Consider the following 27935-nt stretch of genomic DNA (forward strand, 5'->3'; position numbering starts at 1 on the left):
GATCAAAATTAAATATATGACACAGTCTCCTGTTTTTCTAATTATGACTTAGTTTGGTGGTATAGAACATGTGGTCAATATTTATCATAGTTTTACATCCATGAAGTGGCAGTTTGTGAAGAAATATATATATACAATTACAATACAATTTAAATCAAAGCCACGCTAGCGACGATGATGGCTCTCGCCACCCGCGCGTCTGTGTTTTGATCGTAATCGCCCCGACACTGCATTCTGTGTAATAAAGACTTTATTCTTTAGATTTATTCTTTAGATTTTACTCTTTAGACTTTATTCTTTAGACTTTATTCTTTAGACTTTATTCTTTAAGATTTTACTCTTTAGACTTTATTCTTTAGACTTTATTCTTTAGATTTTAGACTTTATTCTTTGTTCTTTAGACTTTGTTCTTTAGTTCCAGTACTAGTTTATTTAAGCTGAACAACAACAAAAACAATAGTTCAAGGAATAAAGTCTGGCGGTAATGCAACACTCGGATGTCAACCGCCATAAAACAACAACAACAACAACAACAACAACAAAAACAACAACAACAACAACATGTGTAATGTAGTTTAGTTGTGTAAAGAAGTGTAATGTGCAAAATTTGTGTAAAATTACTGCAGTTGTGTAAAAAGTACTACATATATGTAAGAGTACTTCATGTGTGTAAGAGTATTTCATGTGTGTAAGAGTATTTCATGTGTGTAAGAGTACTTTGAGGTCATAATGACTCTAATGACTACTACTACATGTGTGTAGCAAACAGATGAAAAATAGAACATATTTTTGACGATAGCTGTTAAATCATCCGTCACTGTCAGGCCATATCAAAATCAAAACTTCTTCTGTATCTGAAAAACACAGAGGCCTTTATTTTGTAAGTGTCATAGGAAGTGTTTGGTTGCTGTTATCGGAACTTTCACAAATAGCAGAGGAATTTCAGTCTAGAGAACCATGGCTTTGAACCAGCAACCGGCACATAATACATATATAATGTGATGTACTTTATAGAGTGATTTGATCTGACCAATGTTTGTGCCAATTTTGGAGAGGGCGCTAGAGAGCCATTTTATTAGCTAGCCACTACATTTTCATTTCATTGCGTTCAGCTTGATAATCTTCACAAACGCTCTATTAACAATTAAAAAAAAAGAAACAGTTGGCCAAATTTGAAGTGTTTTCAATGAAAACTGTAGGAGGAGATGCCAAAAGTATGACGTGGTGCACTTTTGTCAGTGTTTGATCCAAGATGGCCGACTTCCTGTATGACTTAGGGCGGGGTCATAATATTATTTTTTACATGTCCTCGCATGAAGTATTTTTTGGAGTGAGCGTCATATTTTTACTGCAAATTTTTTTGGCGTCGGGCTCCCATTGGGACCTTGTTAATACATTTTTGTTAATACATGTTAATAACATGTGGCTTTTCCGCTCAGCTTCAGTCAGTAGTTTGAAGCGGGCACGGTTAGAGAACGTACCTGACAATTTTGCAGTCTTTGCAGGTGACATGAAGCTGGAACATATCTCGACACTCCACGCTCTCGATGAGCTGAAGAGGGACCTGCAAAAGGGGGCAAAGACTGCATCAAAACCACGACGGCCCCTGGAAGTCAACCACAACAGAGCGCCACACACATACACATGCACTGGCAACATTCTGCTCAATGCCAACAAGACATTTAAATAACACCCCAGTTCAACCCCTCAGTCAAATGTAATGTTGACATGTTATGGACCATCACGGCCTGGTCACGGTTACAGTTTTACCTCCTAAAAGGCAAATACTATCCAAAGTACAGCACTATCAAACGCATGCTTTGAATTCCACTAAACCTGTTAATTATCCGAACGATTAACAAAGCAGAGGGAGTGGCGCACGCTGCTATTTTGACACAATCCAAAGTCATGCATCAGCAAATTACCAGGCCTCATTATTACTACTGCACAAAGTACTACGAAGCACCAAATGAGCGAGAAACTGGAAGGACGGCCTTGAGTTTAAGTGTCAATAAAACAAAAATACAAGCAAGCTCATGATAAAAACATGCAGGACTTTTAAGAAATTGTTTATATATTCTCTTTTATGTAAATCTATTTATATGAAGTAACTATGTAGTGCTTTTCTTTGGGATGGGACGACAGGAGAATAATACTCTGCTAGTATGGGATTCTTACATAAGCAAATGAAGCTGCCAGTGATTGCAACTAATGATTATTTTGCTAATGAAGCAAACATTCTGTTGATCGATCAATTAGTTGTTCAGATCGCAAAAGGCTGTGAATGAGATTTTTACTCAATTTGACGCAGATAAAGCTAAAGTGAACAGAAATAGTAGATAGAAGAGAACACTGTAGATAAACAATATAATTTGATAAAGCCATGTTTTAGTGCTGAATTCAAATGTATCAACTGAGGCTTCAATGATCAATCTGGTCGACTATAAACACAATCATATTTGTAGAGTTGATAATCGTAATCTGGACAACACAGACTCTAAAAGACATTTTTTCTCCCAATTTCTGCCCTTAAATAAGAGTCCATGTATTGAAGAAATGAATTGTTACGTTGAGTTGATGCACAAATATCAAGGGTGTAAAGCGTAAATATAAAACGCTAATAGTAATGATTGATTGTTACACATTACAACACATATTAACAGTTAATACTCGATAGGACGTTAACTAGTGGCAAACAGGTTTACGTTCCACACTCCACCCCGTGCAGCTCGGTCGTGTACTTACTGACACCTCACAACAACAACTCTGTCCGAAACAAAAGACAACAGTCACACTCTCATCAGCTGAAGTACATAACATTCGTAGTACAAAACTGCATCCTAATGTTCAACCGTCTAAAGTGGATGCCAATTAGCGTCCGAATAAATCCCTGTGACATGATTGATGCGCCGAGGAGGTCGCGGCGGGACACTGGAGCACAGAGCGCGCCCGCCATTTAAAATAAACCGCAGCGAAGGGGTATCACAATGTTCTGTTCTTGGGGACTGGATGACAGTTTGGCTCCGGTCGGGATTCGTGCGAGGAGGAGGAGGAGCGGGTGGGCAGAAGCGTCAGTGTCCAAAACAGATCATAACGGATGACAGTTTGAGTTTGACTGAAACGCAGGCACAGCAGAAGAGGCGAGCGACCTGTCGTAGTCTTTTCAGTGTGCAGTGTGAGGAATCCTGTGAAAGTCATTATTCACTCGAGTCCAAATGTCTCCAGTGTGACAGTAAAATGGATGTGGCAGCAGTTTAGTAGTTAGCAGATTGTTATTAATTGTGCACTTCTATTATTTCCTCAAAAGCTTGGAAAATTACGAAGAACTACTGACAATCCACCTTTTGTTCAAGTAAAAAAAAACAAGAGAGGAAAATACATCTATAGCAGTAATTCTATAAACTGTACCGATGTTCTCGTGGGTAACTGGATGTACAAAATGTGTTTTTATCTTGTAACACACACAAGATCCTTTCATTGCCAAATGTCCCTGCTCTCTCGTGTCAGCGCTCACGTCTCAATGCTGCATGTCTCCTCTAGGTGTTTCTATGCTTTACTGTATTTTTAATCAAAGCCAAGATGTTTTTTTCTTCTCATTTTAACTATTATCTTGTCTGCAGGAGAATAAAGATTACACAAACACTTATGAAACCCTCCAAATACAACTTTGAGTGGTTGTTGACAAGGGTGAACGATGATATAATATCGTTAAAAGCTCCTAAAAGTGGATTCAACCTAAATATATATGTTGTTCCATTCAATATTTAAACTACATTAATCATTGAAACAACTTAACCACAGAATGTCCCACTATTTGGAACCAGGAGTCTAAAACAGAAATAATAGTGAAAGGACTCGACTCGACTGGTTGGGCCACTACAGTTGCTGCCATGGCAACTCAAACAGTGAGCAAAAGCCACAGTGACTGATTTTCGTGTGGTCCCGTCACCCAAACGCGGCCACAATAGCCTCCAGCTCTGTCCATTCACAGCAGCATTAAGCGCTCATTCAGCCGCCTCCCGTCAACACAACGTAGTGGCCTCTTGTTACGTTTGGGCAGCTGTGGCTCCGGGACGTTACTCACATTGACCACTGACTCTCTGAACTTGATGTGGAGGCGGTAGTTGGACATGGCGATGATGGCGTCCTCCGCTCGCCCCACGTACTCGGTGAACTCCCCGTGCAGCTCCGGAAATGGCACCTGAGGAGAGGAAAAGAGGAGAGGAGAGGAGGAGAGGAGAACAGATGGAGCAGAGGAGGAGAGACGGAGTAGAGGAGGTAAGAGGGAGAAAAGGAGGAGAGACGGAGAAGAGGAGGAGAGACGGAGAAGAGGAGAGACGAAGGAGAGGAGAGACGTATAAGAGGAGAGACGGAGAAAAGGAGGAGAGACGAAGGAGATGAGAGACAGAGGAGAGGAGACGGAGAAAAGGAGAGACACGAAGGTGAGGAGAGACGGAGAAAAGGAGGAGAGACAAAGGAGAGGAGAGACGGAGAAAAGGAGGAGAGACGAAGGAGAGGAGAGACGGAGGAGAAGAGAGATGGAGAAAAGGAGGAGAGGCGGAGAAAATGAGGAGAGAGGAGAGACGGAGGAGAGATGGGGCAGAGGAGGAGAGACGGAGAAAAAGGAGGAGAGGCGGCGAAAAGGAGGAGAGATGGAGGAGAGAGGAGAGACGGAGGGGAGGAGAGATGGGGCAGAGGAGGAGAGACGGAGAAAAAGGAGGAGAGGCGGCGAAAAGGAGGAGAGATGGAGGAGAGAGGAGAGACGGAGAAAAGGAGGAGAGACGAAGAAGAAGAAGAAGAAGAAGAAGAAGAAGAGGAGAGTTGGAGCAGAGGTGAAGAGAAGGAGCAGAGGAGGAAAGATGGAGCAGAGGAGAAGAGATGGAGCAGAAGAGGAGCGATGGAGCGGAGGAGAAGAGATGGAGCAGAGGAGAAAAGGAGCAGAAGGGGAGAGCACGTCAGCATCAGCACATTGAGATGAAATCATCACATTTTGGACCTCCACACTGCTTCATGTGTTTCATAACAGTCCACTGGATCAAAAGGCTCCTGCCGTATCAGTCCTAACGGTGCAGAGGAGTAGCACCAATGTCATGTGGACAAATACACTTTCCTCCTCTCATAAGACAAGGTCTGCGCACGCCACTCGTCCTATCAGACCACCCGGTGCTCGTGGTATAAGACATCACACACCGGGCAATCAAAGCAGGGCTGACGGGTCACGTCCCACGAGAGGATGTTAGTCACACCAGCGACAGTGCGGATCCATGGGATCATCACCGTGTAATCTGACTGTAGCTCCTCCGTGATCACACCAGGAGGAAGCACCAAGAGCACATCAACGCCTATTTATTTAATCTATATGAACTGTGGTCTAGATAAGATTCAAGTAGTCAGCACTAGTTCGTTATTAATAAATATGCACATTTTTATTTGAAAGTTGGAAATAATTCATGCCTAAATAAGTAAAGCATGCAATTCTTCCAAAATTATCATCTATTTTTGCTGTTAATGTCCAGATAAGATCTTATATCTGCAGTGGATCCACATCCAGATATCAGCCCAGCTCATATTATTCATTTAATGCATTTATTTTCATTGCCTAAACCACATATTTCCCATGACTACAGCATAGCTCTGTACAACTCCAGGGGAGGTTTGCACATAAGACTGCATGATTTATTATTCCAGCACAGCACAGAGGCTCAAACAAACGCCTCACTTTGCTGCTGACCTTTGAAACTCGAGTGTCTGGGCAAAATGAAAGTGAAGTCAGTCACACGGTGATTATGTAACACATTACACTGACTCACCACTGACTGTGGCCAGAGCGCTCGCTCAGGGCGAGAGGTCAGGGTTTAGACACTGACGACCTCTTATTTATACCACAGGTTTAACTTTAGCTCTGCGATTAGCAATTTACACTTTTTCAGAATTAACATACAACAAATTTGTTGTTGTAATATTTGAAGGTGTCACTGATTCTTGAAACACCTGCACCACAGAGTTATCCTGAAAAATTATTATTACTTTTATTTCATGTTTAGCAAGTATTAATTCATTTCATTACGTGTATAAAAATATTTACTTCATGCCCTGTTACATCTTTAAGAACTCAACAAATTATAAATAATCAATAATAAAACAAACTATAGACAGAGTACAGTAGCATATTTCAGACGGAACGGTCAGTGATTACCTACAGCTACCTAATTGGTTAAAACTATTACACTTGCGCTTAAAATTCTCTTTGGGTTTATGCAAGGCGATCATGTAACTAAATACACCGTTCAATGTTCAAATGTGCCGGAAGGGAATCTTTCATGAAATAACACACCAACAATGTGATGAAACATAATCTCCTGTGTCTGTGTCTCAACACATGATTCTAAACATATTTGTTCTAACATTTTCACAAAGATGATGAGGTGGCCTTCATAAAAATATTGCATATTTGTGGCATCTTTCAAAATTAATTATCTGTTTATTGCCATTGTCAATAAACAGAATTCACAAACATAGGGACTTGCTTTGGTGATTCGGTGCAACATAAAACAATGAAGAATGATAAAACAACCTATACAAGTCAAAAAGAGAAATAATTTAAATTTGCTATGGGATAAAAATAACAAAAGGCTATAAGATCAAAAAAAAATAAGAATAAAAAAGGCTTACCATGTACACAAATTTACAGTTGAATTTACATAGGTAGTGCAGAAAGTGAAGCCTCCTGCCTGAGGGGAGTGGCCTCTTGCCTGAGGGGAGTGGCCTCCTGCCTGAGGGGAGTGGCCTCCTGCCTGAGGGGAGTGGCCTCCTGCCTGAGGGGAGTGGCTCAAATAGTCCATTTCCAGGGTGAGGAGGGTCGGCTGTGATCCGACCTGTTCGTCCCAGAGTCCTGGAGACGTACAGGTCCTGCAGAGATGGAAGTCTGCAGCCGATCACCCCACAATGGGCGGCAGTCTCTGTTTGTCCCTGGCTGTGGTTCCAGTGTACCACACGGTGATGGAGGAGGTGAGGATGGACTCAATGATGACTGTGTAGAACTGCACCATCATCTCCGCTGGCAGCTTGGCTTTCCTCAGCTGCTGCAGGAAGTACATCCTCTGCTGGGCCTTTTTGATGAGGGAGCTGATGGTGAGCTCCCACTTGAGGTCCTGGGTGATGGTGGTGCAGAGAAAGCGGAGGGAGTCTACAGTGATGATGAGGGGAGTCTGTCATGTGAGGGGGTCTGGGGTGCTGTGACTTTCCTGAAGTCCACGATCATCTCCACTGTTTTCTGGGCGTTGAACTCCAGGTTGTTACCGCTGCACCAGCCGGTCCACCTCCCTCCTGTAGGCGGACTCATCCCCGTCCGAGATAAGTCCAATGAGGGTGGTGTCGTCCACAAACTTGATCAGTTTTAGGGAGTCGTGGCTGGAGGTGCAGCAGTTTGTGTACAGGGAGAAGAGCAGGGGAGAAAGTACACAGCCCTGTGGAGTTTATGTGCTGATAGTCTGAGTGTCTGAGACGTTCTTCCCCAGCCGCACTGCGTCCGATCCGTCAGAAAGTCAGTGCTCCATCTGCAGGTGGAGTCAGGCACGTTGAGCTGGGAGAGCTTGTCCTGGAGCAGAGCAGGTGGATGGTGTTGAATGCAGAGCTGAAGTCCACAAACAGGATCCTGGCATAGGTTCCCGGGGAGTCCAGATCCTGCAGGGTGAAGTGGAGTGCCAGGTTGATAGTGTCGTCCACAGACCTGTTGGCTCTGTAGGTGAACTGCAGGGGTCCAGCAGGGGCGAGGTGTGGGACTTGAGGAGGGGGAGGACCAGGCGCTCAAATGACTTCATGACTACAGACGTCAGCGCCACAGGACTGTAGTCATGAAGTCCAGTGATCCGGGGCTTCTTGGGGACAGGGACAATGATGGACGACTTGAATTAGGCTGGGACATGGCATGACTCCAGGGAGGTGTTATAAATGCCAGTGAAGACAGGGGCCAGCTCGCCTGCACAGCGTCTTCGGGGGTTGGATTTCCTAAATAGTCTGCACACATCCTGTTCCTGAACTGTGAGAGTGGTGGGGGATGTGGGGGGACCAGGGTTGGGTTGGCAGAGGTGGCCACAGTGGGTGAGGGGGTGTCAAATCTACAGTAGAAGGAGCCAAGTTGCTGGGCCAGTTTTCGGTCGTCTGCGGAAGGGGGGGCTCTGGGCTTGTAGTTGGTGAGAAGTCGGAGCCCACTCCACACAGAGGCAGGGTTGTTGTTTGAGAGCTACTGCTTCATATACCTAATGTACTGAGATCTAGCTCTCGACATCTCCCTGCTAAATCCATACTTTACATCTTTGTAGCGTTCTATATCGCCGGCCCTGTGCACTGCCTCCTTCTGCCGCCTCATTGGTCCACTTGTCAGAAGTCCTCACTACAAGTTTGGAGCGCTTCATCCTCTGTAAAAAATATCTAGCAACACATGAAGCTAAACCGCAGTGACCCATGACCCGTACACTCTTTTTGTCAATACCCTCCACCATGAACTCTAATCAATAATCAAAGTGGATGGAAAAGTGCAGCGTGGATCCCTAGTCTGACACGCATCAGGGGGTGTGGGCCCGTCTCACCTGCATGTTCTCCTCCTCCAGGACGGGGGACTTTTTGGGAAAGATCTGATTGGCCTGGATACACTCCAGACTCGACTGGGCCTCCTCCTCCTGCAGAGACGCGCACAGAAAAACAAACTCAATACGAGATATAGGAAAACATTTAACATTACAGCAACAAAAGGACATAAACAAGAGATTGCTTATGAACACAAACGATAGTGGAAATCTAAATGTCAGGGCATATGAGCTTGTTTTAGATGATTAGACGATGCATGTGGGCCACTGTGGAGACAAACAATACAGTGCAGGTATTAGACAACGTCCTGGTATAAGCTAATGTCATCTTCTTTCACTTGTCTTAGGTGTATAAAGTGTCATAGATGAATACGCTGGACCAGTGGCACTTCTCCAACACATGACGGAGAGTAGAAAGACAACTACAAAAACAGTCCACTAGCCGTCAATCCTAGAAGGTGAACGATACTTTAACATAGGGGTTCAGTTTGTAAATGATCCGACAGCACGGTTGTGGCGGCGGCAGGTGAAAACTTGCAAACCCTAGAACCAAACCAGATGTTTCACTTATACCGCGAGAGAGAATGTAGTTTGGCTTTCATTTCCATATAATAACAGGGCCTCCAGGCTGCTTTTAAAACATCCATTGAAACCGGATGTCGCCTTGATCTTTTACAACATTGTCAAGTAATTTCAGGTAATCATTTGTAAATATTTAGACGTATTTATGATGCATGGGGTTGTCAAAAGTCTGGAAAATGAGGTACTAATCTATAACGAGGCTCTAATGAGTATCTAGTTTTGATATTAGTCTGAGTAAGTATCGATACTAAAAATGAGAATAAAATGAAACCTTTCCTGAACAATTTTAGAAAGATTATTTAATGCTGTCTATTGTCCAAATTGTCCAAACCTTGACCTCATGAAAAAAACATTTTTAATTATCAGTGGAATCGAGAATTGGGTTTTATTCTTGTATTGGTATCGAATAGAGTTTGAAATTGTTGTATCGAGACCAATCAAACACTAACTAAACACTCATTCAAATCTATGTGTCCATTGCATAATTTTTTCTGATTATTAATATGAAAAAAATGTTTCCAGTGAAGTCAGGCGTAAATAATAATTACATGTCTAAACCATAATCAAATGAACAAATATAATAATTAATCTAGGCCCCATAATGAATGCATTAGTCAGAGCCTCTCTTCGTGTACAAAGCTGCGTGGACGGCCGAGGCTCCTCCACAAAAGAGAGGAAATAATGACCATATCTATTCAATCTACTCAATCTGACATTAACCGCAGCAGAAGCGAGCGCCACAGAACCAGAGAAAGCGAACATGTGACACGTCTCAACTGCGTGAGCTCAGACTTTTGAGTCCGGAAAAAACTGTTCCGTTGTTTGTCGAGACATTTGACCGTGGACATGAACGACTGGGCCTCCTTTGATCGCTGGTCGAACAAGTAGAAAAGTAGAAGTTAATCAAAAAAACTGTAAATTATTCATGGAAATTTGAAGCAACATGTAGTAGCCTCTGGTAGTTCACGTTCTGTTGATTCCAGTGTAAATATAGTAGCAGTTGAGGTACTATTTTCTTACATTCAAAGCTTTACATTCACTATAAAATGTACTTTAAATGTACTACTGCTGATGTACTTTTCTTTCTGGCAGTAACATGGAGACTGTCTCCTATCGTCAGCTCCGATCACAGCCTAAACGACAGGCCGACTGTAAATAAAACGGCACGCTCGACCAGGCGCTGTGGAATCTGCGGGTGACTGCTAATTGACTTTTGGTTCCATCTACATACTTTTACTGCCCCGTTAGCGGCGGCCGAATATTCGCAACATACCAGTTAAATACTTGAGGTTGCTCAGAGCCAGAGGTCTCGCAGTTAAGAATGTGAGGGACGGAGACTGGAGCCCTGCGTTCTGACTCAAGGGCAAAGCGGTGCGGAAATACTAGAGTCCAGCTGCTGCAGACAATGGGCCGCTTCATATCAGAGAACACATCTGAGGGAATCATTTACAGGGAAGGAAGAGGTAAAAGACGACTTCAAGCACACTTTTATTTTGTTTTAAGAAGTACTGATAATATCTCTACAGAAAGGGATTTTGTGGGATTTAGGAACCACTATCAGATCAATGACTCACTATGTTTATGTGCACAGAGAACTCAGAGTGCACTAAACAACCAAACTATGAAAATCCAGGGCAATCACTCAACCACAAGCGACTAACACCGGAGCATCTTCTTAAATCGTATATTATTCTGGAAATGAATGCAACAAAAACACAGCGAGCCACATCACTAACTTGTGTACAAGTCTCTCCATGGCCTAGCACCAAAGTAGATCTTGGACGTGTTAGTGCCATATGAACCATCTCGGACTCTGAGGACCTCAGGGACCGGCCTCCTGCTGGTGCCAGAGTCAAGACTAAACATGGACCGGCCTCCTGCTGGTGCCAGAGTCAGGACTAAACATGGACCGGCCTCCTGCTGGTGCCCAGAGTCAGGACTAAACATGGACCGGCCTCCTGCTGGTGCCAGAGTCAGGACTAAACATGGACCGGCCTCCTGCTGGTGCCAGAGTCAGGACTAAACATGGACCGGCCTCCTGCTGGTGCCAGAGTCAGGACTAAACATGGGGTATCTGCGTTTCAGTTTTATGCAGCTAAAATCTGGAACAGTCTTCCTGAAGATGTGAGACAGGTTCTACTCTGACAATGTTCAAATCTAAGCCAAAAACAGTTTTGTTTAGCTGTGCATATGACTGAAAGGATTTTCCTTTGCACTCTTCTCTTTTATGTCTTAAATGATTTAGTTTAGTTATTTTTTTCCCCCTGTAATTTCTTTCGTGATTTGAATGCATTTTTTCCTGTTGTGAAGCACTTTGAGTTGCCTTATGTATGAAATGTGCTCTACAAATAAACGTGCCTTGCTGTAACATTTTAAGAAATAAGTCGTTTGTTTACGACAGTGAAAAGCAAAGTAAACGGAGGGTACGTTCCACCTGGAGTCTATTAATCCAGTGCCAAAGCATCATATAAAGTAAATCATGTGTCCCTGGCCCGTGTCCCTGGCCCGTGTGACAGGAGGTCTTGGCAAAAGCTACAAGTTAATCTACTGCTCCGACAGTTGAAGCCAACTTTCTCTGAATCAGCGTTTCAGTTTTATGTGGCTAAAATCTGGAACAGTTTTTCTGAAAATGTGAGACAGACAATTTTCAAATCCTGGCTCTTAAAAACATGTGACAGAAAGTAAATATCATAATGACTTATTGTGTGCATTTGCTCCTGTTGTGTAAAGCACTTTGTGTATGAATTGTGCTCTAAAATTAAACGTACCTCGCATTCTGAGCAGATTAATAGAATGGTAACATAAAGGAATGGGTCGATATGGATTCGTTTTTGTTTGTTTTTTTGAGCCGATACCGATATTTGTATTTTAAAATCCATTGCAAGGGCCAAAAATCTATTTTAAAGTTGAAGTAAAGTTCATAAATTAACTAAAAAATAAACTAATTAATATTAATAATAACAATAAATAAATAATAACACACATAAAGATATCACACAATGTATAAATGATATAAAATTATAGGCTGTATGATCGTGTAAAACATATGGCCATATTTTTAGTCACATTTTTACTCATTAGTCGGTGGAAAAAAAAAATCATCCGCAAGAAATATCTGCCGTGTTTCGATATTGGCCAACACCGATACCGGCACCGATACATCACCTATCCTCCTTAAAATAAATACTGCACACATTTTGAAAGGGGTGTACTGGTATGGAAACAGAATTTGAAAAAAAAAAATCTCAATAAAATAAAAACACAGTATAGAATTGCGAAATGTTTTGGTAGGTTCTATTAGTTTTAACTGCAGCCAGGACAAAGTGTGTCTAGCGTCGCTCAGAATGGCGTTCAGAATGGCGTTCAGAATGGCGTTCAGAATGCCTGACTCAGCACAGTCCCTTGTCTGTGGACACTGGACACAGACAGTCGGGGCCAGACCCATTGAACTGGCTCAATCACACATGGATTATCTGAGCGACTCCCCGCGGTCATGTGCTTCCTGAGCTCCACAGCGCTGATTGCGACCGGAAAATCGATGCGAGAGAGTTTCCAATCGGACGGCAAAACACCAGAGAAAGACATGGAGGAGGTTTTTTACCATGGCCCTGGGGGAGTGTGGGTCGCCCGCAGAGGAACGCCGACCTGCAGCAGTCTGTGAGAGAAGAAGAAGCATGTTCAGATGCAACAAGCACAAAAGTAAAAGCACTGTACACAAGGTAAAGGTATCTGGGGTCTCATGTATACAGAGTGTGTACAGAAATGTTGAATACGTGACTTTCCTCAATCTATAAGAAGTGAAAAACTGAAGAACTCTGTGCATCAGGGGTTTGAGACGAGGAAGAACCTGTGCTCAGAGAAATGAGCAGGTCTGAAGACGTTTGTGTTTTGTTTGAACGTATAATTTTAGTAAGAATTCTACATCAAGTTTCACAAATGAGACCTGTGTACTTGACTTTACAGAGGATACTTTTTATTTGTATTTACTACATTTGAGAGCAGGTTAGGGTTAACACTTTCTACTCCACTTTATAGCACATTCATGGTGACATCCTGAATAAAGGTTTTGAGTTCAAGCCCCAGCTTTGGGAAAACAAAATGTATATAAAATCAATTAGAAAAACATACTTTTACTTTAGATTTTTTGGCGTTGTATCAGCACTTTTACTTAAGTACAAGTTCTACGATTTGATTGTGTGATCATTTCAGATGGAGGGATGGTGTCTTAGTGATTACAGAAGTATTATTTATTTTGAGTCAAGCTACATTAAGAAAACATTACGACATAATTTAAACACTGTAAATAAACAAAAGCACATAAAGTCACGGGGCAGAAATGATTAAAATACAGATTTGTGGAGTGATGGATCTCGTCTAACACGTGATCAAGTCCAATATTTCTTGGATACGGGAAGAGATGTTAGATAGTAGGGCTGCAGCGAACAATTGTGGTACTTTGATAATCGATTAGTCTAGAAATATTCTTTTGATCGAATAGTTGTTTTACCTTTTCTCTCGCTCATGGCATGTTTTGGAGTCTGTGTACTTACCAGTTAACGATTATTCAATGACTTATTAGTTGACAACAATTTCTATAAGCGATTAACTTAAGATACCACGCCAAAACATTTTACTTTATTGTCTGTCCAAGCCTTTTTTCAAACCATCGTATTTTTATAGCACCACAGAATAGAACTACAAAGTGAATGAATACCTTTTAGCGTGATTGGATCCAGAAGTCACACACACATTCATAATAAAAGTGAATATAAATTGATCCAAATTGAATAAAAACCACATGCTCTAGGAACAATAAAGAAATATAGATCATCTTTTTAATGATTATGGATTCATACTAGACACTTTGGTGCCTAGAGACATAATTCAGACAAGTAATCTTGAGTCATTTGGCTCTAAACAGGAAGTGATGAGGAAGTCTTGTAGTATTTCTTCATTTTTCGCCAGTTCAAACGAAAACCCCAATTCAAAGACACAATATGAAGATTTGAAAGCATTTAAGAACAAAGCAGCCAACAGTGTGTCTACAAATCGACTAGTGTAATGCAATGAAACAACAAAGTGGATTGAATCTCTATCATTTTAGTTGGAGTTGCACAGCACATTTTTAGTTGACTTTTTAACTTTTTAACGACTATTCATAAATCAATTGGTTGTTTGGATCGTAAAAATCCCCAAAACACAAGATTTTCACTATATTTCACTGAGCTAAAGATAAAGAGATGCAGCTCAAGACTGTCCTGATACAGCCCAAAAGGTTTATTATCAAAAACATAACATGAAATGTACATGAGAGCATTTTTATTGTCATTGTGGTATTGAACGTCTCGAGCCTTTTCCTTTGTACTGAAATGTTTTATTATTGTCACAAATAGTCTAATGGTTCACTAAATGACAGATGAAACGATCATTTTGGAGGCTTAATATTAATCTTGAGTGATAGGATTTGAGCTGTAGACGTTTGTATAAATAAAATAAAATGCTTTTATCTATTGCAGATCATGTTTTTAATTGATATTGTACATTTAGAACAGTTTTTTTTGGGAGGGATAATGCTGCTTTAGGATTATTGTGTAATTATTATAATTTATGCCCATTTTATTGCTGACAGAGGACAGCCTTCGAAGTAAAGCATACTATTTAAAATGATTTAATTGGCATTTTCTCCAGTACGGAATGAAAATCTCACCGTTGACGCTCAGTGAGGAAGCTCGAGTCCCGCTGTGTCCTGTGCGGCCGCTCACAAGTCAAACATGGAAATCTGCAAAAACAAACCCACGCATAAATCATGACTAATGTGTTTTTAATCACAAACAAACAACAAACAAACAAACAGGAGAACATTTTTGAACAGTCGGCCTCTTCGGATCGACACAGGGGCTTTTGATTCAGGGGCAAATATAGTCCTGCTTTTGGGTCACCGCGGTTTTCGTGCGAATTTGTGCAAGTCACAAACTCAAAGAGGCCCAAACTTTACAGAGGAACAGCAAACAGACCAAGACATGACCGAGACATGGACTGTTTACCAGTAACTTCAAACATCAGCCGAATGAATATGCAGCTATTAATGCTTTGAAGCTACTAAGCTATAAACATGTAGGGAACAATTACCTAAAATATAGTTTACCAAATACCTCACAGAATGTTATGCATGTGCAGTATAAGGAATGCTAATAAATATTTGACCGTTCACAGCTACGGTGGCTCTGCAGGGACACGTCGAACAAACCCGGTGGAATAAGTGATGATTAATTTAAAAACAACAATACATTAGGACTCCTTGATGTGTCAGCACAAGACAAAGAAACAGCAATAATTTCTTTCTGTGAAGCTCCAAATAGATTATTTCAACATCGCGACTAATCGATTGTTAGATAGTCATCGACTAATTTAGTTATTGAATAATCATTATCTAGACTACGCACGGACGTCAAAACATGCCACGTGCTAGGAGTTTTCAGACAGAGCAATAATTACATTAAAATGACACAAGAAACATTTACTGATGTTGTTTTGAGACGCTCTATAAAGCGTTACTTTATACCCTTACTTTATTGGGATGGAATTTTGTTTAAAAAGAAATCTCTGTTGCGTGGTCTAAACAACTAATCAAATAATTGAAAGAAAAAAAAGTTTTACAAAAATCTAGTGTCACTAAATGGTTCAATTAGACAATTAGAGTCTTTAGAATACAGTGTAAATGTATAACCTCAAACATTCTACAGATATCTTGAATAACTGTGTAATCAAAAGCATACCAAACTAATATATTCAATAAAACATTTTCATGCACAGACTGGATTGAAATATATCCACATCAGGTGAGGAGGAAATGCCCAGGACTCTCGGCCCCGGGCTAAACGCTGGCCTTAAACGACTCCTTAAACGACTCCTCAAACAGCCCAGAGGAGCTCCACAGCAGCACAGCCCAATAACAGGGCCAGAGGTCGTCCTGGGAAACCTGATCCATGCAGGCCAGGGGAGTAGGAACCACGTCACCATTGAGACACTGGTTCAGAGTGGTCTCTTTCACCTGCTTGTCCTAATGCTGCATCTGCTGAAGGGAATCGCTATGATCCTAGTTTTGAATCATTCTAAATATGACTTTTATAGAACTTTACATTTGTTTATACTCATCTCACAGCTGAAAGACTGGATATTTGAGGAGCCCAGGGTCAGAGGTCCACAAATACAAGGGTCCACAAATACAAGTCACTCCACTACTGCAGCCTCACAATGTTAGCAAAGCAGGCATCGGAAAACAACGTTTGAACATTCTTTCTTATAATGTGTTTGGATTGATATTTCATTTTATTTTCATTTAAAAAAAAAACTACACTAATAAAGGTGTCCTAAAACTGGTGCATTTTAAATAATTGCATTATAAACAATACTGTGAGCCTCCTAGATAATACCTATTACTGCTGCTCTACTGCTCCCGAGGAGATGCCCCAGCAACATTGAAAGATGGGTCAAATGCAGAGAGCAAATTTCCTTTAATCTTATTACCACCAAGTAACTAGCCTACTTTCTGTGAAGGTGAAACAGTGAAAGCATATCCACAGTGAGATCTTGATATTAATAACAGATGAATAAATGCAGAAAAAGTTAATGCAATGACCATAGATAGTCTCAAAATCACTCCAGTCCCCAGCTCCACCCAACTTTTGTGCAGATGCCTTTAACCTGTGTCAGCAGGAGTCAGAAGAGGCGTGGAGGCATTACTTGAGTTGAGCGCAGACGGAGCAGTCCCACAGACGACTGTCTCCACCTGATAAAGTCTATCTGCAGCACACAGAGCAGTGTTTACCACAGCTCTTTGACCCAGGGCTCCAGCTCAGAGAGAGAGAGCTAAGCCCCTTACAGCCTTAACGATACTCCTGTCCCATGACAGGAAACAACATCACAGGCTAAAACTAACATAATAAGAACAGCCTGACCCTAACATGTACTTGTGTTCATTTGAAGAGATCCGCCACCTACAATGATTCAGGTTACGGCTGAAAAGGGTGAGCTGCAGAAAGTAAACAAACTGTGGCCAAAATGAAGGCAGCAAAGATACATGTAATACAGAAGAACCATGGAGTGAACATGTGTCATTGTAACACATGTAAACTGCAAGAAACAGTCTCAATTCTGAGTCCTATACTTGTTCATTTCACAATATAAAAAATACTCAAGGCAGGTTTATCAAAAGTCACAGATATTTGACAAGAGAATGTTTAGAGTTAGGCTTTTACAAGGTTTAAGAGCCGTGCACCACGGTAGCAATGAAGTTAAACATAATATCTGTTCTATTTCTTTATCAAATACAAATGTATTTTCCCATGCGTATGTTATAAATGTTAGATAATTGGTACATGTCTCGATCCATACAATTATCACTTAAAAGAACAATAATGCACGTTATAAAAATAAAAGATAAGTACTATATCGTGACTTATCGAGATTATTTAGGATGACAAACATGGGCAATATTTAATTAAAGTGAGTAGGACACTTAATTTAATACTCATTTTGGCAAGTCCATTTTTGCAGCTGATTCGGACTCAGTCGGCTCCTGCTAACCCGCTAGCATCTAGCAGTTAGCAGCTTCAGTTTTAACCAGTGGCATTTCTTTTAAAAGCACAAATATTTCTAGAGCCGAATAATGCTACGTTACAACACGAAGTTTAATGAATACACGTTGAATATAAGGCGACGATCGTAAATACGAGGGCGCAGATGGACTACACATGCTAACATTAGCCAGCGGGGCTAGCGTAGCTCTCGGCTGCTTCTGTTTTTGTTGTTATGAAGATGGAGGGCGGACCCCAAACCCGAGGCCTCCGTCAAAACACACCGAGCAGCGGACTCCACCGGCACGACACTCACCGGGGAAAGACGCGACGAAAGCCCCACACCGCCGATTCACCCACAGTCCGTGCAGCTGTTTAGCAGCAAACAAACGTTGATCAAATAAAGATTAGTCATATCCAGCTTCACTGCGTCCCTTTGCAACACCGACCCGTCGCCATCGCCGCGAATCTCCAGCCCGACACCGACGTGACGGCTACGTGACGTGTGACGCCATGGCGTTAGAGTAGCGTTGTGGGCGGGGGAGGGGCGGGACACCACGTGGTACAGGCATGTAAACACAACACGCCATAAACGCTGTAAACAAACGCAAGTTGTTGTTGTTGTTGTTGTTGTTGTTGTTGTTTTATGGCGATTGGCATCCAAGTGTTGCATTACCGCCAGACTTTATTCTTCAGACTTCATTTTCCCACAAACGCTAGTTTGTAATCCTATTTTCAAAGCGTAATCTGTATTGTTTTTATTTCAAAGCAGCGTCAGCTTGTCAACTTAGCAATGGCTCGTTCTCTTTATTTCTCTGATATTTCTTATAATTTTGTATTTATTTTTAACAGTGTAAAAAGCGTACATAAACATATACTTTGAAGACATACAACTACAGTAGGTGGCGGTAAATGCACCTTTTCGGTCGGATGCCAACTGCCATTAAAAGTATGGTTAAGAATGATAGATTTTTAATTCAATATTCTAGCAACAATAGAGATAATGTAATTTATTATTGTGTGTGTTTAAGCATGAATTGTTTAATAAAATTGAATGTGATGAAAGAAAACCCCACACAACAGAGTCTTAAACAATTATGTATTGGATGATGGCTTACATATGCAAATTCTTTTCCAAACGGTTGTCCATAGTTTGTTGTTTAATGGCCCCAAACACTTCAGCCTAAACTAAAGAGAGTTTATTGGCTCACAGCTGACTTTACAAAGGAAACATGTTCATAGTGATAAACAGCTGTCAGGGTTTTACATTTATGCATTCAGTCAAATTAGTTTATGACCAATTACCTTAATTTAGTGACTCATGTCAATTAAAAAATAAAGTGTCTTTGTGTGGGCTCTTTTTAGAAAAAGCTTTGCTTTGAAACAAAAGCCCAACACAATAATCACACTGCACCACAAGGCATTAGTCCAGAGGGACAATGCAGAGACGTTTGATATGGCACAAAAACAGTACTTTAAATATTCATGACTTTCTGGATCAGGTCTAAACTGTTTAGTTTCAAGAGATAGTGAGAGCCAAATGGATCAGCTGCACCATGCAGGATGTGAAGACTTAAGTGCTAATTAATGTCTCTGTGCAAGAACAACACAAAACACACGTTTCCTTCTGAGGGCGTCGCATGCAAAACAATGAGGTGACTTTACATGAGATAATGTAAGAATAAATACATTTCTTCTTCAGTCAAATGTCCATGTAGAGTATTCGACGATGAGGTCTCCACAAAAGAAATGCCACTTCTATAACCATACAGTAAATTATGCACAAAGATGGTTGTACAAAAACCAGAGAAAGTTGCAGTGGCTCCAAGAAAAACATAATGAGTATTTTAGAGAGCAAAGTCTATGGATCTAAACCCATCAGCCTTATCCTGCTTCGACCAACACTGGACTTTGACACATCTTTAATCAATTACAAAACCGTTGAGTTGTGCCTCAAACATACGCACAACTTTGACAGTCCCTTTAACATATCATTTATACACGGCGTATTGTTTGTCATAGTCACTACCAATGAGGAGAGCAGACTGTTTCAGTAAAGCTTTAAAAAGCAAGACTACCCTGAGATAAGGTCTAAAATGTGGGCGAGCCTGCCAGACCACAACTGGCTTCAGTGGGTTTGGTTTTATTAAATCTGTACACTCTATTTCAATATAGTCAGCACAATTTGTTCCAAGACTGTAAGATATTACTATTATTATTTTAGTAATTGTGTAATATATAGCTCTACATAATACAATCCAAGTCTTCGGAACTATGTAGACATGTGCAAGTGTTACTACTGATTTCAACGATAACAGTAAAGGCAAAGACTTGTGGACACTAAGTTAGGTTAATGTTGATATTTTGAGATTTCTCCTCACAATTATCAAAGTCTAAGTGCTGTAAGTAGTTCATACACGAGGTATTGAATATCTAGGTAACTGTTCTGAGTATAAAATCGAGGCAAAATACATAAAGAACAACTTTGCAAGCATGACAAAGAAACTTCTACAGACACAATACACAAGTGGTCAAAGATAATATGGGTTACCTGCAAACTTCTGTGTCACTGTAGATAGTGTGTTATTATGCAAATGAGGGCTTTACTGCACTTCCCTGGATCACCCTGCAAGACGGAGAGGCTTGGTCTTGTACTAATTCAAGTAACTATTGGACAAAGTTCGCTCAAAGCTGTTTTTAACTATGAATCTTTATTTCTGACCTCGCCAAGGTTGTGTCGTAGCTGTAATTAAATAAATGGCAAAGAAAGTAGCTCATTTTAAAGTGAAAAAAGTTACGTTATGAAGGTTGTTCTGTCAACTGCATCTGAGAGAAGGAATAAATATTTCATCTTAAAAACAATTAATAATAAATTACTAACCACAAGAAGTTGAAAAGTACTTTATGAAGACATTTTTTAGTAGATTCAGTGCTCAATTTATAGAGCGTTTACCCCTGAATTAGAGGATCTTCCATTCAAATACCTTACAATAAAGTGAATGCCTTGGCAGAGGTCTCTACTCTGTTGGTGCTTTTTGTTTCACTGACTTGGAACGTATTTTTTGAGTATTCTTCCCCCTTATTACATGGGTCGTGTTTATGCATAATAATAATAATAATATAATGATGACTTGTTTGCATGAAGTGCGTCAACAGAATCTGAGGTAAACCAGCGGTGAGTGTCTTGGCCTGCAGTGCCTTCGGAGAGGGGCCGAGAGGTAAGTCTAAAGTAAGATGTAAACTGTGCTCCTGCTCCACGACAGCGACAGCACCGGGAAGGGCCCTAACCGTAAACCAGGAGGGAAAAGAACACAAACATTTTCTACACTTCGGTTTCTTCTTTTCTGGATTTTTTTGCAGGATTTTTGTTCATCTTTTTTCGCTCAAATAGTATCACATGAGACTAACTACAAGAGGATAAAAGGGTCAGGTGAGTACCATGCTACATCAGTTTTTTTCAGAGAAGGCTATTGCAGACAAACTCTACAACATGTACAACCACATTTTATACGTGTGAGATACAAATAGTTCAAAACATATCACCAAGAAACTAATTTACATACAAGAAGTTGGGTATTTAGAGTCTTAAAGGACTATCCCTCAGTCAGTAATAGGATGTCATGTTACTTGACTTAAACTGTCCAGTCTTACAGACAAAATCTGAAAAATTACTATTCAAAAAGTAGCAAATTTGGTCATTGTCTCTTTTTAAATAGTTTTATATAGTGCTTTTAATGGCTTAAGACGAAGGGGTCTTTTTTAATCTCACCCAGTGGCAATCTACAGAACTTCAGTGTACATTTCATGACACCATAGCTGCAAAAGTCTTCACGTCAAGTCCAAATACGACAGCTAGTGCCGCCACAAATATTTGAAAGAAAGAAAGAAAGCAAAATTTAAAAAAGAAACCAAACACATTATAAACATGTTGTCATTTCATAAAGTTCTTTCTAAGGGTTTCTTGCCGCGTTTAGCTCTGAATCCCTTTTCCTACGTATTTAGAGTCTTGGGGGTGTAGACGTTACATCTGGAAGCGTGTATTTGAAGACTTGAGGACACCACAACTGAAAATCAAAACTCCCACTCCAGCGTTTCTTCCCGGTTGGCCGCCCTCTCTAACCTGTGGATGATGTTATTCAGGTTAGCCATTTTTTCGTTGCGTCTCTGAGTGCTTCGGTTCAGTTTGGGGCTCTGAAAAGGCGGATTGGCGTCCATGCTCGTCGACGGCGGGTTGGGTATGGACGGGGAGATTGGCGCCGAAGAAGACGGGACGGGGGAGACGGACATCATGAGGCCCGGGGAGGAGGCTGCGGAGGGCGAGTTGAGCGACACTTCCAGGCTGCTGCGGGACGGTTCGGACGACGCCTTGAAGCTGACCGGATCGACAGGAGACTTGCCAGATTCGTCCCCCTCGTATTTACACGGCGCGGTTTTCGACGGGACGTCCTCCTGCCTCTGACTGGCCAGTCTCGCGGCGACGGACTCCTCGCGTTCGGCTTTTATCTCCGGGAACTGGACGGACGCGGAGAGACACTGGACTCGCTCCTCGTCCCGGTCCTCTTGCTTGACATGGGCGCTGGCGGGGCGTCCCATGTGAGCAGGGAGGTGCTGGGGTCGCCTCTCCTCTCCGTCGGAGTGAGGGGAGTAACTCAGGTGGTCCGTGTCGTTGTCCTGTAAGCCCTCCATTAGAACCTCTCGCCGCATTCGGGACCTGGACAATAAAACACACAAGAATGAAAGATTAGACTAAGAACATGGAAATATACATCAGTAAAAATGGCTATGTGAGATTTGTGGAGTTAAATCTATTGACAAATCAGTCACTTATGAATATTATTTTAGAGAATTCCTGTTCAAGGCAACATTTTAGGGGAGAAAAGTGCTCAATGTACATTTCAAAATGCATTCTTTTAACCCTTTCTAGCTGAATCTCATTATAAACATTGGAATTTAGACGAGGAAGACCAAGGAACTTTTCTTTTTTCACTTTTTTTTATTTGACATTCTAGAATGTCTTTTGTCTATTTCGTCTAAAAATCTGACCTGTACACTCTTTATCGAATTAGAAAACATTTTATCTTTTGCCAGCTTGTAAGAAAGAGCTTAGGGAACACCCTGCTTCACTTTACGTCTGAAGTTGTGCTCCATGTGAATACTGGAGATTTGAAAGGGTTTGTGAGAGCTAGGAACAAGCTTTTTAGACGGAAATACCAACTTCCTCCTTTCACGGTTTGATAATCAGTGTGAATAATAATCATTGCCATTTCAATAGCCTCAACTCTCTCCAGACTGCAGATCAATAAGCTGAGAGCAGACTGGACCTGTAGTTGTGGAACCAGTTGATGACCGTGTTGGTTTTGAGGTTGAGCTGCGCCGCTAACATCTCGATGGTGTTTTGGGACGGGTAGGGCTCCAGGAGGTAGGCCTTCTTCAGCGACTCCTTCTCCTCGGCTCCCAGGACCACGCGGGGCTTCTTGGCCTGACTGAAGGGGCACAGGTCCAGAGAGCTCAGGGCCGGACTCACACACTCGGAGCGGGCCGTGGGAGAGTCGCTGTCCGAGCCGGTGCTGAGGAGGCCGTATCGCCGCTTCAGGTAAGCTGCGGACAGGGGTGGAAGAACCGCTCAATTCAGCTACTTAGAGTGAAAGTTACTCAAGAAAAACTCAGTAGCACATACAATAATAAGTACAAATTTTAAAATATACTTAAAAGATCAAAATACTTTGCACAAATTTAGATAATAGTGATTTTGATTATGAATTATGGTGATCTTTGGTCAGCAGGAGAAATTCCAATCAAATTCTTAATTTTCTTTTGAATTGTTTGTATATATTTAAGACAACATTAGACAAAAAATAAACGTATTAAAATGAATGCAAGTGTGTGTAAACTGTTGTCTTGATTGTAAAAAAGTGAGTAAGTTCTCTGATCTCTGGCACTGAATGGGCAGTGTTTGACCTCAAAACAGTTATAAATAAGTAATTGTAGAAAAAGATTCAGTTGTAGTCTGGTAAATAAGTAATGGTCACATCAGGAGTAATTCAAAATCCTTTCAGCTGTTTATAACTTATCTGTAAATGCTAGTTTTTCACAATTTTGAATAACAAAATAACTAAAAACGATAAGTATAATAAAAATCTGTGGCACCTTTCTTCTCCATCTTCTTCATGGCCCGGAGCTTGTCCACATTGTGCGGGTCGTTGAGCCACAGCTGCATTCGGACAAACGGCTCTCGTCCCTTCAGGCTCAGCTTGTGCCACGGTTTGGGCCGGGACAGCAGGTCCGACACAGAGCCCTGAGTCAGACCAAGGATGGTCTCCCCAAACAGACGCTGGCCTGTAATCAGAGGTGGGTGAAGAAGCCAAAATATTTAGTTTATTAGGCTCCGTTCTGGGCACTCAAGGTCGCCTTATAACAATAAAAAATAACACAATATAGATCTTAAATGAGAATCATTTTGTGTTATTATTTGTCATTTTTGTTAGTTCGTCAAATAGCTTTTCTTTAATTAACTAAATAAATATCTGGTACATTTTGACAAAGAGAAATCATGGATTTATGACGGCTGTGGAGGAAAACATGACGCTCAGACTGACCCAGGTTGTTGTCGGTGAGCACCTCTTTGACCTTCTTGGTGATGGCGTACGTGTCCAGCTCCGGGGACATGGCCACAAGCTCCTGGATGCCCAGCGGAGCGGAGGAGGGCAGCTGCAGGAGGAGGCTGTGGTCGGGGTGAGGGGGCAGACCCAGGGCCACAGGGGGCTGCTGGTTCTCCTTACTGCTCTCCAAGGACAGGCCCACCGGCTCCAGGGGGCTGTGAGTGTCGGGACTGGGGGACGGAGAGGGCGAGGAGTGGGCCGTCGCCGGGCTTTTCTCTGGAGGGAGGAAAGAACCGTTAATGAAGAGTTACTTGTCTGTTTTGTTGATTTTACGGTGAAAAAACAAACAAGAGAGACAACAGAGAGTCAAAAAACCTGTTGAGTCAAAAAAACCTGTGAATAATACATTTTTCATGCATTATTATAGTTCATTTTAGTTTGGAAATTAACAAAACATAACAAGTAAATAACAAACAGAATACAACATAATTAGTTGTCTTGTCTAATCATTTTAATTCCTATTTAATGTTTTCAATTTAACTTTTTATAAACATTTAGTTTAACAGCTAAAATCAATATTATGCTAGGACTGACCCTGAGCGTGTCCCTGGTTTGGGGGCTGACTGAGGCTCTGTCCCAGCTGGTCCAGGAGCCACAGCTGCATTCGGATGAAGGGCTCTCGGCCTTTCTGCGTCAGTTTACTCCAGGGTTTGGGACGAGACAACATGTCGCTCACACTGCCCTGGGACAGACCCAGCACCTGCAAGAAAAAGAAACATTGGAAGTTTTGTAATGGAACCATTCAAGTCAGAACATTCTAAAATAAGGGCAATCATTTCATTGAATATGTGGAGTGAACTTGATGTATACAATATAAACAAAAAAAAGTCCATGAATTGCGATTTTGAACTATAGAAGTTTCAATAGTAGAAGGCGTCACTTTATTTGTAATACTGCTGCAACCCCAAATATCTCCTCTAGATGGCAGCAACACACAATAAAAGTGTCACTATTCATTGAAACAATGAGGTGATGCATATTTCATGGAGGTGAACTAATACAGTACACTATAGTTCAGTATTGATCCTGTTAAAATGTCACATTGACTGAAATAATATGTCCAACCATCAGAAGCAACATCCCCTAAATGTCAAATAGTTATATTTTACGGACCACATTTTTTTTTTCAAACAGTAGCAAATTTCATCCATCTGAATTGTTTAAATATAATGGAACAAATGTGAGGCTTCTGCTTTCTAACATTACAAACTATTATTAATGATAATATGGTATTTAAACATTTTGAATCATATTTAATCATTTAGCTCTAGTCTTTTGCAGGAATGTCATTTGTTAACTTAAACCTGGCCTGTTTGAATAACTGCAGGAGCCATTAAATAGAGAACGTCTCACCTTTTCACCAAAGATCCTCTGGCAGATTCCGTTTTTGGCCAGTTTCTCTTTGACCTGCCGGGTGAGCTCGATAGTGTCCACCTCTCGGTACATGTACATCTCGTACTGCTCCGGGGTGAGCGGGGGAACGGTGGGTTTGAGGGCGCGGGGGATGTAGGCCGGGTAATAGGAGAGACGTCCGGCAACAGGACCAGGCGACTCTCCACTGACAGAGGTGTCCGACTCCACCTTCACCTGAGGACACGAAGTCATTTCAGTCCAACCTAAACCTATAGCTTGACGTTAACCTCGTCGATGTGGACCTTACCTCCACAGGACGTCCCAGCCCGAGCTCGTCCTCTGCAGCAGACGCCTCCTCGCTGTTGGGCAGAGCCTCTCCGTTCTCCAGTCGGGGCCAGGGCCTGGACAGTGCAGGGGGCCCCGAGGACGACGACGACAGCGATGGAGACACTGAATTATAAGGTCTGGAGCTGCTCCCTGTGAGCCCTAAAGCGGCGCGCTCCTGGGACCAGTGCTGATCAAAGTACGTGCCTGCCTCCCCGATTTCAGACTTGACTTTTCGGATGATGTTTTGGACGAACGCGGCCGGCGACAGGACACTGAGCGGGGTCTGGGGGCTGCTGATGGAGCTGGCCATGCACACGGTCACACATCCGCCCTCCTCCTGTTTGATGGAGATTGGCGGGACTCTGGATCTCTCGGGGGGGCCCAGGCGCTCCACCTGCGCCCCTGAGCCCACACTCGGAGCCCGGCTGCACACCTCCATCTCCATGAAGGCGTGCTGCTGCGCCGCCATCTCTCGGCGGGCCTGCTCCAGGATGGACTTGATGGTGTCGTCGGAGCTGCTGCTGGCTCCGTTACTGCTGCGGCTGGACAGGCTGTTCAGGGACGACTTTGTATCTAAAGAAAGAGATCATAAACATTAATTTTAAGTGTGTTATTTACTGATATTGTTAATATTTTCACTGGACATTAAAACGATGTTAATGGAGCTCATGGCTTTTTAAATGACCACATAACAGACGGTAGCATTTCCTTATAAAAAGCATCAAATATGTAGTAAATTGCGTGGATTTACCTGCAACTTTAAAAACTGAGAGAAGACACAAATAAAAACTAAAGTACATAGAAACCTTTCCTAGAGGTGAGGAAAGCTTTTACGCACTTCCTGAGAGCGAAACACGGTCTTGGTAGAGAGTAAAAAGTCAGATGCTTGAGGTGGCCATTTTATACCATTTTCAAACGGGTGGAACACTGTGACTAGTCATACATTGTCAACACTTTTGAGAAGAAAGTACAGGTTGATAAAAGTACTCCATGTCCCAAAACACGGACATGCTCCAGTCAGGTCCGCGCTCACCTCCCCTCTGGGACTGGATCTCCTTCTTGGCCTGCTCCAGGATGCTCCGGATGGCGTCGTCTGACCCAGTTTCAGGAGTTCGGATTCGCGGCGTGATGCTCCCTGCCACAGAGGGTGAAGGGGGGGGGGGGGGTAAGAGAGAAAGGGTAAGAGCAAGGGAGAGAGCGAGGAGAGAGAGTGAGTGGTTGATCACAGAGCAGTTCCAAGACTTGCTTTTGACTGCGAGATCAATGGCTGCCTTTGAGCGCGTGCTGTCTGAGGCTGCAGTATACGGGAAACTCAACTTTCAAACGCACAAGAATCTGGGGAGAAAACAAAGTTGAAAAGTAGCGGCACAAACACGGCACAGGAAGCGCCACGCAGCAGTCACGGATGAGGTCCTGCTAGATTAGAGGGTTTAAAAGCAGGAGCCGGTCCACGCAACACAACAATATGAGTCACTGGAGCTACAGGGAAATGGAACACACTCTGACAGAGGATCACGGTTTTCCATTTAGTTTACTATTTTGAATCTATTTAAAGCAAGTTTGCCTGCCTGGTCTTGTAGCTTCTTGTGTGCTGTAATGTATTAATAAGCTGATTTAGATTGTTGTGGTTTATAGTCAGGGATGGGAAGGATACTTTATGTGTATTTAATATGTATTTATCATCAGAATACAGAATACCTGCATTAAAATGTGTTTTGTACTGTATTCTGTTACATGGTCCAAACAGAGTAGTCTCTAGAATAGGCTCATATTTTAAGGTAAAAATGTGACATAGGATTGAAAATAGATTTATGTTTGTTGTGTCTTTTGTTGTGAATTTATTTATCACTGAT

General features: G+C 42.0%; 2 protein-coding genes across 9 annotated transcripts in view; both read right to left on the reverse strand.

The window, feature by feature from the left end:
- Positions 1-18242, reverse strand: part of mtmr3 (myotubularin related protein 3) — a 32838-nt gene extending 14596 nt beyond the window's left edge. For 4 of the 8 annotated variants that reach the window (XM_072434115.1, XM_072434116.1, XM_072434114.1 and 1 more), the window contains exons 1-7: positions 18060-18241; positions 14875-14946; positions 12769-12822; positions 8589-8678; positions 4085-4201; positions 2746-2766; positions 1482-1564 (exon numbers count right to left, since the gene is read on the reverse strand). In XM_072434115.1, the coding sequence (XP_072290216.1) occupies positions 1482-1564; positions 2746-2766; positions 4085-4201; positions 8589-8678; positions 12769-12771 (314 nt within the window). In that variant the 5' untranslated portion in view covers positions 12772-12822; positions 14875-14946; positions 18060-18241. Of the gene's footprint in view, positions 1-1481; positions 1565-2745; positions 2767-4084; positions 4202-8588; positions 8679-12768; positions 12823-14874; positions 14947-18059 lie in introns of all 8 variants that reach the window. The other 4 variants (XM_072434117.1, XM_072434112.1, XM_072434119.1 and 1 more) reach the window with 2 other exon arrangements.
- A 586-nt stretch (positions 18243-18828) lies between these two features.
- The window catches only part of cux2b (cut-like homeobox 2b), a 193888-nt gene continuing 184781 nt past the window's right edge, over positions 18829-27935 (reverse strand). The window contains exons 16-23 of the mRNA XM_072432485.1: positions 27116-27217; positions 26063-26655; positions 25756-25989; positions 24937-25102; positions 24340-24618; positions 23891-24079; positions 23065-23341; positions 18829-22454 (exon numbers count right to left, since the gene is read on the reverse strand). Coding sequence (XP_072288586.1) covers positions 21815-22454; positions 23065-23341; positions 23891-24079; positions 24340-24618; positions 24937-25102; positions 25756-25989; positions 26063-26655; positions 27116-27217 — 2480 coding nt within the window. The 3' untranslated portion in view covers positions 18829-21814. The remainder of the gene's footprint in view (positions 22455-23064; positions 23342-23890; positions 24080-24339; positions 24619-24936; positions 25103-25755; positions 25990-26062; positions 26656-27115; positions 27218-27935) is intronic.

Source organism: Eucyclogobius newberryi, unplaced genomic scaffold (assembly GCF_026437365.1).
Source record: "Eucyclogobius newberryi isolate DKJ021-1_F unplaced genomic scaffold, fEucNew1.0.hap1 SCAF_6, whole genome shotgun sequence".
Classification (NCBI taxonomy): domain Eukaryota; kingdom Metazoa; phylum Chordata; class Actinopteri; order Gobiiformes; family Gobiidae; genus Eucyclogobius; species Eucyclogobius newberryi.